At 47.8% G+C, this 18205-nt stretch overlaps 1 protein-coding gene across 6 annotated transcripts in view; it reads left to right on the forward strand.

The window, feature by feature from the left end:
• The first annotated feature begins 4775 nt into the window (after positions 1-4775).
• LRP4 (LDL receptor related protein 4) overlaps positions 4776-18205 on the forward strand; it is a 565328-nt gene continuing 551898 nt past the window's right edge. For all 6 annotated transcript variants that reach the window (XM_069623191.1, XM_069623193.1, XM_069623192.1 and 3 more), the window contains exon 1: positions 4776-5911. In XM_069623191.1, coding sequence (XP_069479292.1) covers positions 5848-5911 — 64 coding nt within the window. In that variant the 5' untranslated portion in view covers positions 4776-5847. The remainder of the gene's footprint in view (positions 5912-18205) is intronic.

Below are 18205 nucleotides of genomic sequence, written 5' to 3' on the forward strand. Positions count from 1 at the left end.
ATATAGCCTAATTGTGTGAGGTAGTGTAGGGGCAGGCCTCCAATCACCTTAATTTAGAGTAGGCCCACCTCTTAAGAAGCGAGTGCATATTTCGTCGATAAATCAAGTTTATTGTACAAAAGGCCAGGAGGGGTTAGATGACCCTATGGAGTCAAACTAACTCAATTATCCCTGAACCACACATGTTGACACAAAATATACATTTTTGCAGCAGTTGAAACACTCCCTTCTATTTATTACAAACCATCCCTCACAGGTGATTGGTTAAAACCCATACCAGGAAATCCCATCTTTCTCCAATTCTCCCATCCTCATTGGTGATTGTTATCTTAACTACCATCTTCAGCTCATGTGTAGAACACACCTCTTTTTAGGATTCATCCATGTTATGTCATGACATCATCATACATTTATACATTCACATACAAACATAATTCATTACAAGTCCCAGATGGTCTGAGACTGCGTAATCCTAAATGGCATTTGCACATGGTTTGCATGGCTACTTCTAACGACATGAGAGAGAGCAGAATAAACAGGCTTGTAGAAGAGCAAGTGGACCCCTTCTCCCTAGTCAACAACCCCTCACCCCCACCCTATTGGAATAACAGACGAGGAAATATAATTGGAAACCCATGTACAAGTTCATGCAACATGTCCATACCACGTCAACTGTATGAGAAATGATATGAACTCAGGCAGCTATTCAGAAGATACCCTCACATTGAAACAATGGAAGAAACCTACCAAGAGGGATGTTGTCGAAAGACAGCCATGAATAAAATGATGCGCGACATGAATGTATGTTAAAACAAAGTTTTAGGACAGCAAAAGTGTCTGAAAGAAGATATATGATCCTATGTTGAAACAATACGCAAATATGTAAGAATAAATGTTGTAACTGAAGCAGTAATAGAAACATATACTTCATGATTCAGTAGTTACGAATATAAAGAAGAATGAGGTGGCCTTCTGGTCAATAACTGTAAATACGCTGAAATGTAAGGTAGAAAGAATACATAGAAGCTTACCTACGAGAGGTATATATTCAATGTTTAGGACTACAATCAGAACAAGATGGACGACGGCTCATGCCAATCAACCCAGTTACCTCAAAAACACAAGACTGGGATCTTAAACATGGAGAGACGATGCAGAAACTGTTTTCATTGTAAAATAGAAGAGTACATTGGCATTGAACCAAGGATGCAATTTCGAGAGATGAAGAAAAAGCATGAAGGGAGTCCACGAGCTGACCATGCGCAAGGACATATTTTCTAAAGATTAGGAAGAACACGAACATTTTACTGATGCCAAATATTGGGTGGTTAAAGGGCACAAAAGTGAATATGGGATAGAGTGAGCAAGACTCTAAAGGACAAAAGAAGAACCACACCCAGAAAAAGTTGAATCAAATAAGGATAAAAGCACTGTTGATATGGACAAATTCATGGTCTCACACCATGTGATGAAGAGCTCACAAACAAGGGCTCTTCATTAGGCCTGGACCTAAAATAGCTGTGTACCTGATGTCCCGAGACTGTGCAGACTGGCATGGTCAACCTTCAAAAAGAAGACACTGGCGTGAGGCCTACCGATGAAAGAGGAGGGCCTAATTGGGAAACAAAGGAAGAGCTGATGTATCTCCAACCACCTGGGCTTCGTTTCTATGTACGTGCTGGTATCAAGTCAAATGTCCAAGGTTGGATTTGGGATATAACTACTTGGATTCACTTTGTCTCAATAGAACTTAACAGAACAAAACATCAGTTCATTGAGATCCAGATAGAACCCCACCCAACTAGATAGTTCTAAGATTATTGGAACATCCCAGGAACTCTTTTTCACAAGAAGATTTCTAAAGAACACAAGTTGTTAACGACCACATATATGTGCTATATTTCCTGCACATTCTAAACACTTTTTTGGTCTTTTTTCTTCCCCTTTTTTTCTTGTTACAAGTTCCATCTTTGAATCTCTTTCTATAACACTTTGTTGATATGGTATTGTTTTTTTTGTAAATATCATGATTTGTTGTTGTTTGTAATCAATGAAAAAATGTTTTGTATACATGTGTAAGTATGCGTTTTTTTAATACAAGTCATTTGTTTTCACAGCCCCTCGAGTGCATGTGGGTTTTCCTTCTGGACATTCTCTTTGGGTCAATCTATTTAAGATATACTCCATTAGTAAATACAATTAAGGTTCCTTGTTATTACAAATTGGTCATGCTTTATTCAAATGACAAATAATCAAGACAAACCTTGCTTAGTAGCAGTACTACCCTTTGTTGTATCAACCCATTAGAATAGCCTGCCAAGCACTTTCTCATACAATGTTGCAGGATATTAATCTGCTGTCATATTCTCTGCTGTGACAATTTCTTTATGCCACGCGACTAGAAATAGCTCAGGGTGTGTCCTACAGATAAGGGGTCACCAATCAGAGGTTAACATTTATGCATTCTACATGTACACTTGTTACCTTAATCCAATACGACCCCTCAATAGGTTTTTTAAGTCAACAACGTAGGATGACGCCATAGATGACTCATCTAGCATTATATAAACTACGCATGATTGAAAATACAGTGTTATCCTGCATGAGTCGAGTTCATGAGTGTATGTTCATCCTGCTTTACTTCTTGAAATTAAAGCAATATTTTACCAACTCCTTTGAGTTTGTCATGTTATTGGGGCTGAAGTATTTTGCATGGTAATTCCATCTAACACAACAAATTCTTCAAGGTGCTACAGCACAGGTTCCCGTTTGAACTATTGATAACCATCTCACCCACCCCTGCTTACTGGCGTCATTGGAAAATTCTAATCTAACGACTACCAATTCAGCACGCATGGCACATCCTGAAAACAATTGAAACACAAGGAGTATCAGTCGGCTCTGGGCTCATGCGTCCTTCTCTCCATGTTTATTGTTCATCAAAAGCAAATGTTCAGATGATATATATGCTCAAACGATGGAGCAGGGAAAGTGATCAAGCAGTGTACCTGCCTGAAATTAGCTTGATGGTGTGTATTTCCTAAGAAAGACCGAGGCAGAGGAAGAATGGTGTGGTAAATAGCTTTGGCTTGTTGCCCTCATTGAAGGCCTTCCTACTTTGAAGTGAGCAGCACTTGTTAATTTTGCAAAATACATGCCAATGCTTTACCAAGCCTGAGCAAAGCGTGATTGAGGCCAGAAGCCCTGTCGTACCCAGTGATGGTGTCACAGTATGCTCGCCTTTTGGGGCAGCCTCCGAGCAGAACGTGCCACTCATTCCGGATTCATTTTTTTCCGTTTTTGTTCAAACTTGCCACGAGCCCCCATACACACACTTGCAAAATCTCCACGGGCGCAAATGGACCCTCCTGCCCCGGTTGGTGAAGGAGAATGGGGGCAAGTGCCCTCTCTGCCCGCATGTCCTCAGAGCGTATGGAAGCAGTAATCAAGACAAGAGAAGACTGTAGAGGTAGGAACAGAAAGAAAAGAATTAGCTTTGCGAATATTGCACGGTGGGAAGAGACAGGAACGTGCAATTCTAGAAATATGAAGAGAAAAACTAAGTGAAGAATCAAATATGTTGCCCAAATTACGAGCGGAAACGGCAAGGGAGGGATAGAGTGGGGGTAGAGAGAAGGAATGGCTACGACAGGGAACAACAGAACTTCCGTTTTTGAAGCATTTGCATTGACGTGAAGAAAGTGAGAATGCATGGAAGACTGTGCATCGAGAGAACAGGCAGTGAGAGTAGAACTATCGTGTTTAGTATTATGTGCAGAGTTCAGTGTTGTCTGTAGTATTTATTGCGCTGCTCTGTGCTGGGTCAGGTGTAGCGTTTTGGGAAATTTGCCAGCGTAGCGTGCAGCGTGTAGTTTCTTGGCGTCTTCTCCGGGTAATGTTTGCAGTGCATGGTTTTTCAGTTTTCTATTGTGCGGAGTTCTGTGCAATTTTATGGGCTGTGTTTTGTTCTATACAAGGTTAGCTTCCGTGTTCCATTCTAAAGTTATATCGTTTCATTGTGTCCAGTGTAGCGTGTAGTTTCCTCTGCAGTATTTTTGTGCGCATTAAAAAGGAACGGTTTTCTTTTCTGGTCTGCGCTGCCAACCCCTAATTGGTATTGCGGCGGGTAAACCTTGTCTGTGTACTCTTGCGTGCAGCAGTGTTCTCAGGGAGGCATGCGGTGTCGGGTTCAGTGTTTTGTTTTGTGTAGTGTGCTTCTGTTCTAAACTTCTGTGCAGAATCGGGTGCAGAGATTTTGTTCTGTGCGGTATGGTGATCTTTTCAGTTGCTGCTAATTGACGTTATTATTTGCAGGCAGTTGCATGTTTCATTTTGGGAAATGGTATTAGCAGAAAGCGAGCAGTGCCTAGCATTACGTGCAGTGTTTTACTGTGCAGTCGAAGTAATTCGTAGTGTGCAGTGATTTCTTCCTTTCATCTTTGGGTGCATACAATGTGTTGTTCTGTGCACAGATGCGCAGAGTGAAATGTTAAGCTGTGTGTTCAGGGCGTTGCTCAGTCAGTGCAATTATAGATCCACTGCCGTGTGCAGTGTAATGTTCCGTGTGGGGTGTTCGGCGCTGCAAACGCTGCTTCCTGTGTCTCCAGTTTCTCTTTGAAGAAGTTTGGCTCAATCCCGGAGTCTAGGAAGGGTCCAACGTACCGATGGGAGGGGGTGATACCAAAGGGGTGGAGAGTGGGGGCGGAACAAGTGCTGGGGAGAGGGTTGGTATAAATGGAGTGTCGGCTAGAGGCGGTCGCTTATGCCTCATTAGAAGTGTATGATTTCTGTGTATATGCTCTCTCTCTCCAGCAGGAGCTTCGAGGATCCTCCCCTTTAGACCAGAGTGGTACAGTCCGAAGCGGCTCTGCCTGCCTGAAGTAAAGGAGAAGCTGAAGAACAGGGCTGAGAAGTGGGGACGGAGAGAATGTGCTGCGAGAGAGTAAGAGAGTACGTGAAAGGGGGAAGTGGCCTGGGAAGATAGAGTGAGTGCAAAGAACAGAGTGCACGGGCGAAGGGAACCGGCAAGGAAACAAGAGAAGACGGGAGCACAGTGTGGAGAGCGCAGAGGGTCTTTCAACTCCGCGAGCACCCGGTGCAGCTACAAGGCACGCAATGTCGCCTGGACCCATCCGCCGGAGACCTGATCCTCACCCCTGACATGTTCGCGCTAGAAACTTCTCCCGAAGGGTTGTAGACACCCACAAGGATCCGTGACACTTTCAATTTAGGACCGGCTGCACAGCGTAAGATCTGCGCCTCCACAAGACTTGCGATCGGAGACTTTGTTTGGTCCATTGCTCGAAATTTTAAAGATTTAGTTGGTTTTCATATATTTTTTAAACGTTGTGGTATTTGATCTCAGTTAGCAAACCTGTGACCTCTGTTGGGAAGTATCTGACCTTTGACCTCTTTTGGGATCCAGCGACCTCACTTGGGTGTCCGTGATCCTTGTTGACATCTCGTGAGGTCTATTTGGAGGCTGCACATTCTGATGCGATCCTGTGACCTCGGACGTCCGTTGCAAGGCTCTCACCTCTGTTAGGAACCCTTGACCTTTGACCTCTGCAGTTTCGGACCTTTATTAGGATGCTGCGACCTTTTCTGGGGGGACTGCAAAGACGGTCGGCAGCCTGCGACTTTTGACATCTGGAACCGGTAACTTCTGTGCGGATCCCTGGACCTGCTGGCAGCCCATGACATATGTGGCCCTGTTGAGTCCTCCCTGTTTTTCCAGGTGGATACTGACCGTCATCTCCTGCCTGGTTAGCCTTGCACTGACCACGTCTTCAGTCTGCTGGGACTTCGAACAGACTATCCAGAAGGGACCTGGACACCCCCTATGCCATGTGGCTCCAATGTGGGCCACTCTGGGGCTGCTTAGCCTCTGTGCTCCTGCTACACACTGCTGGTAAGGCATTGGGCTCACTTAACCTTTGGCCGAGGGCTGCTTTAGGCGCTCGCCTTTAGGCTGGCGATGACTTGGGCTGAGTAGGAAGTACTTTACTCAAAGCGCTTGGTTGCAGTCTGGGGCTCAGGGTGTTGTTTGACCTGTTTTTACCATCCTCTTATATACGTGGGGCATTTCATGGGCAGTATTTGGTAGATCGCTGCAGTACTCGCAGACGATGGTTCAAGCTCCACGTTTCTTTTGAGCTTTTTATGGTGTTCTTTTAACAATGATTTACTTGATTGCAAACCTTTTGTTTTGAGTGTTGCTTTTGGCTGGCAGCTGACTCGGGCTGGGCTATTGATTGGGGGTTGATTTGAGCTCAGTTTCATGTTGGGTGAGGGGTGACAGGCTTAGCTTGGGTTAGCAGTACTTTGAGGTCATCCTTGAATTGGGCAGGCTAGTTTCAGTTGAGCTTAGTCTATAATTGGAGAGTTAATCCTGTAACCCCCAGGATGTATCCCTTATGCACAGCACGCTGTTGCTTCCCAACTAGGATTGTGCTGTAGAGCTAGCATACATCTGTATGCGCATTGTTTGACTGGAGAACTGTGCTCAGGCTCATTCTTTGTGGTGTTGTTTTGTGTGCTTTTTTTATTGGGGATCTTTTATGGTTTTTCTTAAGTTGGGGTATTTCCCACTCAGCCTTCCTTATGGATTTGCTTAATGCTCAGCGGGTACTTTGTGGCCCTTTGGGATTCAGTCTTGGTAAGGTTACTTTAGGCCATGGGTTGGAGGTCTGCTTCAGGCTTAGTCTGTGTCTGGAGTAATGTTTTAGGTCAGTTGTGCACAATTTTGGCCCTCAGACTTACAAACCTATTGAGTTTTCCGGATAACTACTAAACAGATTTCACATTTGAATGCACTGGGTGCAAATTTATCTAAAAAATATTCATGTTACATAGCCTGAAAGCTTGACCTGCTTGCATACTCCTAGGACTGGAGTTGTGCATACTTACTTGAGGCTCAGTTGGGGGTTGGCGGGCTGTGTTAGTCTCAGCCTTGCGTGGTAAGGCAGAGTTGGGCTCAACCTTTGATTGGAAGAGTTTTTAAGGCTCATCCTTCGGTTGAAGGTTGCTTGTTTCTTATCCATTTGGTTGAGGGGACTGCTTTAGCGTCTGTCTTTCATTGGAGACTGCTTTAGGCTCAGCCTTCTCGCATCTGCTTCAGTGCTCAGCCTTTTTATAGGTTCAGAGGTCGACATTAAGGTTGGATAATGAGGAGCTAAAAGCAACTCATAGGTGTCCCACCTCAACCAGTGACCATTAGTTACCCCTGGGGGTACCCCTACCATTCAGCAAATCTACCTGCCACACAAGATGCAAACGTATCACTTTGTCCATTATTCATTACCCTTTAAGCTTTGAATCTCGTATAGATGTGTCCTGCTGTTATTTATAGATTGTGCATTTGGTCTGAGTTAAATTCACATAGGTGTGTTGTCCAGCATCCGTTGGCCAGAGGAGCCAAAAGTAGCTACTGGTTGCTGTTGATGTCAAGCTAACCAGGCATCTCTAGTCTACAAGCAAGGAGCTGCCTGCAGAGAGTTGCTTTTAGCTTCGCCTTTTGGTGGGAGGCTGAGTTAGGAGTCGCCTCTGATTGAAGGTTTATTTCTCTTCCTTTTGGTTGTGGGGCAGCTTTTCAGTCGGCCTTTGGTTGGAGGATGCTTATCCTTTTGGATGCATGGCTGCTTTATGCTCGGAATTCGGGGGCGGGGGAGTACTTTATCAATTTTTTGGGGTAGGGCTACTTTAGGCTCATCCTTCCGGTAGGTAGTTCAGGCTTAGCCTTTTCGTGTGGGGTAGCTTTAGGATTGGCCTTTGGTTGGAGAGAGACTTTTGGCTCCACCTTTTTGTAGGAGCGGTAGTAGTAGTTTGTCATTTATAAAGCGCCTTTATCCCATTTGTATTTATGGCCTCAATGCGCTTGTGGTGGGAACGCCTTCAGGGAACCGAAGTCCAAAGTATGGGAACAGAAGGGTTAGAATGCGCGTGTGCATTTGGCGGGATAGAAAAATGAATGGGATGGCCGAGACCAGAAAGCTACCCATGATGGTCAGGCATGTGGATGGGTGCTGAGGGATGGTCGGGAGAGTGCAAGAGACTCATTATGTATCCAGCTAGCCCACATGTTTGTCATTGTACTTAGCTGCATTCTAATGACATAGTTGTTGTGCATAGTGTTTTAGTTTGGTGTGAATGCGTGAGGTGGGCGGCCTGCGGCTAGTTTCCACCGTAGTGGTGTGTGATTATGTACCTTGTACTTCTAGAATATGTTGGCATTTTGCTTAGAAATGCCCGTGGAAGTGGTTTGTCCGCATGCCTCGAGATTATACTTTACCTTGTGTTTGAGGATATATTGGGCAGGCACAAACGGATTCATGGTCTAGGTGTCATGGAGGTAATGAAGTAGGGAATGTTCGTCGGATTGTTAGAGGGAAGAGCCAGGTTTTGAGTGCCTTCCTGAAGAAGAAGTGATGCTCTTCCCAGCAGATGCTGAGTGGAAGGGAGTTCCAGAGGGTTGGAGTTTTGACGGAGAACTAGGAACCTACAACTCTGGTGAAATTGAAAGGGAGGATCACATGGATGAGCGCAAAGCCATATCGAAGGTTTCTGATCTGTTGGTAGCGTGCAAGCTTGTGTTGGCGGCATTCAGGGCCTGTCTTGTGGAGGGCAGTTGTGTAATGCACATGGCCTTGAAAGTCACCCGTCGGCTGATAGGAAGCCAGTGCAGCACCCCGACAGCAGGAGATGTGTTCTCTGAGTGGAGGGGCAAGGAGGAGCATAGCTGCAGAGTTTTGGATCCAGGATGCGGGAGAGAATGATAGCCGGATTGATGAGACTTTGGCGGGGTAGGAGAGATAAGGGAGAATTTGTCTGAAGATGCAGAGGTGAAACCGGCATGATTTTGATACAGCGTTGATTTGGATACAGCGTTGATGCGTTAGGTCCGAGTCCCAGGTGCACCCAAGGTTCTTTACTGAGCTCGATTGATGGATTGATTGTTATTCATTATGCACCTATACACAAGTGTTTCAAGGCTCAGCAAGGAAGAGGAACAAAGGGAAGACAAGGCAAGTGATCTTACTAGACCTTGTGACATTGCGATAGTGCAATGCGCAACACGAAGTGCAGGGGAAGTGTAACCAGGACAGCGGGCTGTGAGGGAGGCTGGGACAACAGGGTGCAATCCCAGCCAGGAAGTGTAATGTAGGCCAGGCAGCAAGTGCAGGAGGACTGGTCGGGGGGAGGAGGCCTGGAGACCTGAAAGATTCAGAGGGCACCAAACAGCCAGTCCATAGGAGGAGCAGGAGCAAGGGTAGCTTAGGAGGGGAGAGGGGGAGAGAGAGAGAAAGAAGAGAAAATGAAGGTCTTGAGGAGCTTCCAGCACGTAAGGAGATCTGGCCCAAGACAGAGAGAGGCAGGCAGGCCGTTCCAGAGAGCAGTGCTTGTAGAGGAGAGAGATCCCCCCCCCCTCACTCTGCTTGGAGAAGCGACTGACCCGCAGAGAGTTATAGGTTGATGAGTGAAGGGCTCTAGAATTAAGGTATTTAGGGAGACAGAGTTGAAGATAGTGAGGGCCATGTCCCCAAAAAGACTTGTGGACGATCAAGAGGGTCTTGAATTTGATCCTTGCAGCCACTGGGTGACAGTGAAGGGATTTCAGAGCCGGAGAGATGCAGCCCCTGGGCCTGAGGCAAAGGAGAAGTCTTGCAGTCCTGCTCTGGATAAGTTGCAGAGGGCGAAGAGTGGAGTTTGGCAGATTGAGAAAGAGGTTGTTGCAGTAGTCCAGCTAAGAGAGAACCAGGACTCTGGAGACAGTGAGCTTCTGGGGGAAGGTGAGGAATGGAAGAATACCTCTGAGGAGATGCAGAAGGAAGTGGGCCTTCTTGGCAAGTTCCGTGATGTGGGGAGAGAAGAAAAGAGTGGAGTCGAAGATGACACCAAGGTTTTTTGCCTCACAGGAGGGTGAGGGGAGAGCCCAAGGAGGATGGCCAGAGTGAGAGAGGAAAAGCAGGAGCAGGGGTCCCAATGCGGAAGATCTCTGTGGTACTGGCATTAAGGCAGAGATCGTTGGAGGCGCACCATGCCTGAATAGTGGATAGAGTCAGGAAAGCCTGAAAGAGCTGTGTGTCATCCGCATAACACTGATAGTTAGAGGAGAAGGTAGAGATCAGGGGAGCCAAAGGCACCAGGTAGACATTGAAGAGCCAGGGTGAGAGGATAGAGCCCTGGGGAACTGCACATGTGGAGAGAGAATGAGGTCGTGGAGAGCAAGGACCCAACCTGGACCTGGGAGGGCCCTTCCCAGAGGAAGGCGGTCAGCCACGGCAGGGCCTTATCCGTGATGCCCAGGTTCTCGCAGAGCCGGTGAATCAGGATGGTGGGGTTGACCATGTCAAAAGCAGAAGAAAGGGCAAGGAGGATGAGGACGGAGGGAGAGCTGGAGTCATGGTTGGAGAGAAAATCTTCACAGGTGTCAGGAGAGCAGTTTCTGTTCCTTTGGGTGCTCTAATGATCATGGAGACCACCAATAGATTCAGTGTGGAGAGTTAGCTGGCAGATAGCCAACTTCTCTAGAAGTTTGCCTAGGAAAGGAGTGATAGAGATCGGGCGATAGCCAGACAGGAGGGAGTCGGCAGCAGGCTTTTATTAGCGTGTGCACAAGGGAGTACTTAAGAAAGGGGATAGTTCCAGAGGCGAAGGAGTGATGCTGCGGGTGGGGGTCCTAGGGAAGGTGGCCAGGGGGTTGGCTGGGGGTGTGGGGGACAGTGAAGTTTTTCCACAGATCAGGATTTCGGTTTTACCAGGATTAAGGACGGGGTCCAGGGGTCAAGTTCTGAAAAGCAGGCGGCAAGGTCATGATGGGAGGAGGCTGGGGTTTTGGGAATCTAGAAAATAATCTGAGTGCTATCTGAATGGATTTTTGGTTGGGGCTTGCTTTATACTCTGCCTTTGATTCAGGGCTACTTTATGCTCAACTTTTGGTAGGAAGACTGTGTTGTTCGAGATGTAGGCGGGGGCTTCCCAGGGTAAGCGTGGCAGGTGCAGAAGGATATAGGAAGCCCCAGTAAGACAGGGAACAAGCGGGAACAATGCTGGGCCCAGAATTATATAAAAGGAAAGTCTTTATTCTCTTACAGGCCAGAAGGTAAGTGGTTAGACGGGAGAGTTAAAGTATAGGCAACCACCAAGTATCAACTCCCATCTTGTCTGCCTGCCACTGGTCTCTCCCGGACTATCCAGAGCGCCACGTTCCATCACGCATTCCATGCACACAAAACGGAGAAGCCAAGAAACACAAGGGGTGTGAAGCCTTTCTGGGGGAGCGTTGGAGATGTAGGCCGGCTTCCTGGGCGACCTCCTCCGGCAGTAGTTCTCGCCCTCTCCAGCGTCAGGTGTGCCACATGAGCAGTTTCAGCCCCACCCTACCTCCTGCTGCTCCGGTGGTCCAGGCGAGGGGTCTGCACCTGTGCGGGCCCACCTCCTGCAGGAAGTACCGAGTGCTTTCTGCGGCAGAGGTATCAGTGTTCCCATTAGCGGAAGGCATGTCTGAAGAGATTCCTGCGTGCCTGTGCTACTCTTTAAATAGACGGGGTTCCTGCACCCGGGCCACCTCTCGCTTTGTGCTCCGGGGGCACACGTACGGGACCCTTCGCCGGTGTAGACTCTGCATGTGCCCGGTGGCTCCTGTTCTACCTCGCGCCGTGTGCGCTGGAGAATTAATGCTTTTGATCCAGTAATGGTAACAGTGGCCGGGAAGATCACTGAGTGGCCACAGGTAAGGAAGTCCCTGCGCCTGCTCGGACTCCGGTTATGAAGACACGCGTTTGACTCATGCGGCTGGGCAGCTCTACCCTCATGCTCTGGTAGAGACTCGCACTGGGTTGGCGCAGCTGTGCCAGCTGACACCACTCCTGGCTCCGATGGAGGGACATGTTGGGTTCCTACAGCTGTGCCAGCTCTCTCAGGTCCTGCTCGTAAGTTGCCACACGTTCGTTTCCTGCAGCTGTGCCAGCTTTCGCCTCTTGCGGTTCCTACAGCCGTGCCAGCTCTCACTTCCTTCTCCAAGGGGGGCAGGCGTTAGGTTAAGGCAGCTCTGCTCGCCGCCACTCCCTGCTGGGAGGCGCACAGTCGGCTCCTGCAGCTGTGCCAACGTTCACCTCCTGGCCCGGAGCAGGAATCGAAATAAGTGGGAGCCATTTGGCGCCTGGTGGGAGCCTGGAAGAGCCACCTTGGGTTCCTTGCCGGATATTGACCCCAAGACAACAGGTGTTCTAGAAATAAACACGGCTGCCCTTGCCCCTCTGCTGGGCGCTTTGGGTGCCTTCAAGGCCTTCTAAATAACTTTCCTGGTAGGTGTGTATTGTATATCTGCGTGAAATTATGCAATACCACTAAATGCGTGTGCATTTTGCAATGCACAATATATGCAAGTCCTGGGTTGCTCCTTGCCGTAATAGGAGCAAATACCCGCTCGTTCACTGTGTGTTTTACTGAGATATCCCCTCCCCCCTCTTGTTAATCCTGCTATACAAGCACCTTGTTGTCTAGGAGGGAGTCCTGCTAGTAGATGAGGCCCAGTACCGAGGAACAGTGTTTAACACCTGCCGATCCCCTCTTTAAGGGGGTTCCTGCAGCCCCTAAACATCTCGCTTCCTGGTCTGAATGGTTCCGGCCTGCTGTTCTCGCAGCCCTCGCTGCTTAAAGCACGCATTGGGAAGCGGTGGGTGGGTGTCTGCTGGTGCAGCTGCCCCTGGCACGCGGTGAGCCGTACGGCGGCCGATAGGTGCCAAGAGAGCAATAGAAAAACTTGACCTCGAAAGACGTATTTGCCCTATTCTGTTTTTTTACATCCAGCCCTGGGCTATAGGGAAAACCAGACAGGGCGCGCAACTTCCGGAATTGAATGGAGCATGTTGGCATGGATTGAAAAGTGTTTGATATCTGCGCGACCCCCAACTCCCTTCACGTGTGTACCGTTTATTCTCTCTGATGCCACGCGGCTTTTGAGTCTCACACCCAGAGGCACGCATGTACGTTTTTTCAACCAAAATTGGATAGTTTATTCACAATTCTCCCTTAAAACCATGGCGATAAGGGCATTCTTTTAAAACCCCTATCCTTTACAAAAGGTTACAAATGAGTCCCGCTACTTGCGATTTGTACAACGCAGGTTTGGAAATTGCAGTGAACTGGGAGCTATTTAGCTCCTGCTTCTAGCCTAGGAGAGCCTGGTTAGCATGAAACCAACAGCTACTTTTGGCTCTCCAGGCCAACTAGTGCCTTATTTACATATGCTAAATTTACTTGGAGTATTCAAGAATGTTGTTAAGAAAATGTGTGGACTCTTCTGGTACGCATTTAAACATAGTGGGCAAAAAGTTAAAGTTTGGGTCCCCTGTGGAGGTTATAGTTGTGGTGTGGTGTGCTGTGTGCTTGCTCCTGGTTTCTTAGCAGTAGTTCCTGCTGACTTAGGGCGGTGCCTGAAACGCAGGGGTGGGCTTTAGCTCCTGTTCATTGAATCTGAATTTCAAACCCAGCAACATACAAAGACCTCACTCACGTAGAAGACACATTTCTATTTGTTTGTTTCTTTAGTACATTCATATTTCCTCATGTATCTTACCCAACATGTTTCAGTTGTCTGGACTTGTCCGTGATTTCTTCAGGAGATTAAAAATGAGGGGTGTCAATCTGAACTAAAGCAAAAGGAGACATAGGGGGGCCATTACGAGTTTGGTGGTATCCAGGTGGTAAATCTGCCCAGATACCACCAAACTGTATTTCTGTTACTGCCACTTGGTGCGGCAGAATTACCACCAGATTACAAATGGCGGTCTAACTTTTGATTTTTTTCATAGTCCACGGGACTCAATGGGGCTTTTTCTGCAGAATTACTGCGGCGGAAACCCTGTCGAAAATGGGCAGAAAGTCAGTGGATTTTCCTCCAGCTGATGCTGATGGCTGGAGGTAAATCCTCACTTTGCTCCCACCTCATAATTGGGAGGTAGGGGATTTGCTGCGATACATGGTAATACCGCCGTGTTTATCACGCACTGCCCAACTCGTAATGAGGCCCGTAGTGTGATCTACACTTTTGTATGGCATTGCAACCTAGGGTCACCCACATCTACTTGGTCTTCGTGTGTGTGCTTTTATATATAGACTTACAATGTCAGGTTGGGGCGAGAGCGTCTGCATGGAAATCCTCAAGTCATTCTGGGCTCACCCAGAACTGGTTGATCGATTTGTCGATGTGCGATTCCGACACGACGTTCGGCGTCTCGTTTTCGGAATATATTGCAGCGCCCTCGAGCAGCTTTGCGTTCGGGGGCTCGGATTTGCTGAATTATTATATGGCAAAGTAAAACTGCAAGTCCCAGAATGCAATGTGATGGAACTCTTTCAACATCTCTCAACTGACGCGGGCCATGGCCCCTTCAGAGGCAGGGGTCATTGTGTACTTTTTAGGAGGCGGCGAGTGTCGGTTTACTCAGCCATGTGTGTGTCATGCCTGTTTAGTTTACTTTCCACCCCCCATCCCCAGTGGCTAGAGTTCCGTTTATAAAACCGAATGCCTTGGCACAACCCTGCTTTTCAGAAGAAAGGGGTAGGTAGGCTATAACTTGCATAGCCTGGTGGACTCTCGGACCCAGGGGCCCGTGTGAAGCGTACACAATATTATTTCAGCTTCCGGGGCCCGTGTTCAATTGGCATAGCCCTGCACTTTTTGTCCTGGGACTGGTGCAGTGTACACGTTCCTAGGCCCACATCCAGGTGGCGTGCATTGCCTTCGTATCTCCTGCTTTATTTTGCATTTTTAAAGCGCTCACATCTCTAAGGATTGTTTTTTTGTTTTTAGTTGCGTATTTATAACATGATTAAATACCCAGAGGTTTCTAAGCGCGGACCCGGGGATCTAACCTGTGTTGCTTCGTGTCGTCTTGCTTCCAAGGCGAGCACGTTGCCACTGAGCTATCCTCCCGGGACGTCCCGGTGTTGTGCTTGTAGTGTACACAGCCCTGCCCCGCTGATGTAGAGCCGCTGGTGGCCCTTGCACGGCCCCGAATCCCTGCCCCGGCTGCCCCCTTTGCACACCTGGGCTCGCTGCTTTGCTTCCATGCGCACCCGGCCCGCTCCAGTGCTGCCACACCCCCGGGAGCCTCTGACATGTAGGCGCAGCCCCCCTCTGCTAACTTTAGAAATCCGAAGACGTGCTTACTTCTTCCTTTAAGAATAATAGAGCCTGTAACTGGAGCTGGTTGAGGGCGCCGCACCTGTGTGTTCAAAGCATGTGTGAGCACAGTGTAAGCCAATACGGCCTCCCGCCCTTTCATGTCCTTGCCGCCCTGCTGGGCACGGCCCGCACTGTTAAGAGCTTCCTTTAATGGTGTTACAGTTGGCAGGGACACCTCAGTAGACTAATGCACCCGCTGGAGAAATGTGTGTAACTAACCCGAAAGGCACGGCAATTCCCTGCAGGACCCACCCGGCTTGCCATCAGTGAAAACAATATAGGTGGCAGAAAATGCTCAGTGGGTTTAGGCACCGGTTTAGTTCGCATCTGTGAGGATACATAAGCCATTCTCAGACATTTTGTTATTGGGATGCAGCTGAGCGCCTTACAATCGCGGGTGGGAGGGACAAAGTTAGGGAGCAGAGAAACAAGGGAGTGGGGATCTAACAATTGGGGAGGGAGGCCAACAGAGACCTGCTATTCTGTGGATACATTCTCATAAACATGTATTTATTTCACAAACCAACAAAAAGGGAGTTCAAATTATATTAGACAACAAAAGTAACGAGGATATTCACTGCAAATGAGTTGGTCTGGTTCGGGATTCCATGGGAGCCTTCGACCCCCGAATTTACCGACATCCAACTGTTCTTTCAAAAGATAATTGTGTACATGGAGCACCATTGCCAGATCAGAATACTTAACACACATGTATGGGGCATCATTAAGAACCCGTGATCGGGTGCTAGACAAGGGGTTTTGTTGAGCGGTGGTCTTCAAGGCGCTGCAGTAGCACACGTGGTGTGACTGAAGCATGCGTAGTCCAAATGCTTAGAGCTGAAAGGACCAATTGAGGTTTGTACCCCATGTTTCTCATGATCCCATGGCATAGAGAGTCAGATTGTGGAATTAGCACTGGACCCCTTGGAACTTTTTTTGGCTAATAGATTTGAACTCCCAGTCTTCGATTTGGGAAATCATGACATGTTGTGTTTTGTAAGAAGGTGTGCACGCATTGGAATGCCTGCGAATAGTTTGAGTATTCCTTGGTATCCTTTCAGGTGTGATGCACTCTTAGATCCACTAGCAGCCGAGAAACCCACAGTTATATATGGTTAGCTTAGACACTCTCGAGACACCTGTCATTGGAGAGCTGGGAATTCACCTGTGTGTAACCTGCAGGCGCAGGTGCAAATCCCCAGAGGGCTGGCTTTGCCTTTCATTGGTAAAATGCGTGCCAGTGACTCGAGTTACCCAAAGGCGCATCTTCTTTCCAGCACATTTCCACCTGGTCTGGAAACCCTCGTCACAGTCCTCACTTTTGAGGTTCACTGATAGGTCCCAGAACATACAGTCGTCTTTTCTCTTGTTGCGGCGTAATCACGTGACCCTTGCCCAGTGGTTTCGCCTTTCTTTACCTCCAAGTATAAGATTAGATGAGCTCAACTTCCTGTTCTTTTTCTGGTGCTGAACAAAGGGGCAGTGTCAGGGGAAGCACCTGTCACTGCTGAGGATTCCCCCCTTGGCTGCCTGGCCTAGCCCGGCGCTTGCTTGGAGGGATGCAGATCCATTGAGGGTGGCTCCATGAGGCCGGTGGGAGCCGGGGACTCGCGGTTATCGTTAGATGACCTCACAGGAAGGGGAGGGACTTGCAGCAATGTAGAAGTGGCAGAAGCAAACATGTAAGTGAAACTTTGTTGCCTGCTGCTGTTACGCTGTCCCACACTTTCTGCTGTTTCTCCTGCCTCCGAGGAGGGCCGTTCTGCGCATCGTTCCCCATCGCCCAAGCGGCATCGGAAACCTAACGAGGAGGCAGGGAACACACTCTCACCTCACTGTTGCGCCCGCATGCCCAGGAGGGAATTTAATGCTCTGGTCTGATCTCTATGAAGGCTATGCCGTTGATACGCAGAGGTGTCCTGTTCTTAAAAGCAAAGCTATGCCCGTTGTGCCCGCTCTTAGCAAAACTAGGTGAGCATTATGGTATGACACAAAAAGAAGGAACGGGAATCCGTTTGTAAATTGATTCAGTCCGATTTGCTCTAATGCATCATTGGCACTCAAAGGATCTTTTACTAGGAGAGAAAAGAAGTGGGGCTGGCTTAGAAATTCTGATCACCTTTCACGGCTACATGGATACCCACAGGTGAGCCATGTGACACGTAGTTATCTGAAACCTCAACGATATATCTGTCTCTCTGCCCTGATCCGGAGGCTCGTAAATTCCGACTGCTGATGCGCACGAATCAGCTCCCGGTGCGTGCAGTATGCGCTGCCAAGTGGAACCTACCCAAAAAGGAAAGGTACTGCAGAATCTGTAAGATCCTTGACCATATGGAGACAGTGAAACATCTTCTCACTGAGTGTCCGTACCTATGACCCCTCTATATGACACTTTGGGTCATCTAGTGCACGACCACGACACCATTAAGTCACATGAATTTTGGATCTACTGCTCCAACACACAATCGATTACTACGCACTTGGCACTTTACGGGGTATGGAAAATTGTGCAACCAAAGCTGAAAATGTATTGAAAAGCCGTAACTTGATAGAAAGTTGATTGAATTGACCGTGAACTGATTTTGTCATTGAATTGTAATGTAAGGTCTATTAGAATTTAATGGAAAGATTTTATTGTGTTTCAATTGGTTTTTATTGCTTTGTCTTATGAAAGGAAATTTTCTTTTAATTTTCTAATGTACAAATATATCCATGAAGTGATTATGTAATAGTTGGTAAATGAAATTGTAAAAGTTCTAAATGAACTAAATATAATAAAACAAAATAAGAATAAAATGAATGCAGTAGGCGAATGCCCAGGCTCTCACTGACGCCCACTGATACCCTGCCGAGGAGCAGGAGGAGGGCCCATCATCAAAAGGGATGCAACTTTACAAAACAAGATGCGCTGAGATCTTCAAACATGTTTGGGAAATCTGAAGTTCCCTGTCCTGGTGTAAGACACTGATCTGGACTGCTCCAGCAACTGCAACACTCCTGGAGGCTGAGCAA

The sequence above is a fragment of the Ambystoma mexicanum genome, chromosome 11 (assembly GCF_040938575.1).
Source record: "Ambystoma mexicanum isolate Mex_15411 chromosome 11, UKY_AmexF1_1, whole genome shotgun sequence".
Taxonomy (NCBI): Eukaryota; Metazoa; Chordata; class Amphibia; order Caudata; family Ambystomatidae; genus Ambystoma; species Ambystoma mexicanum.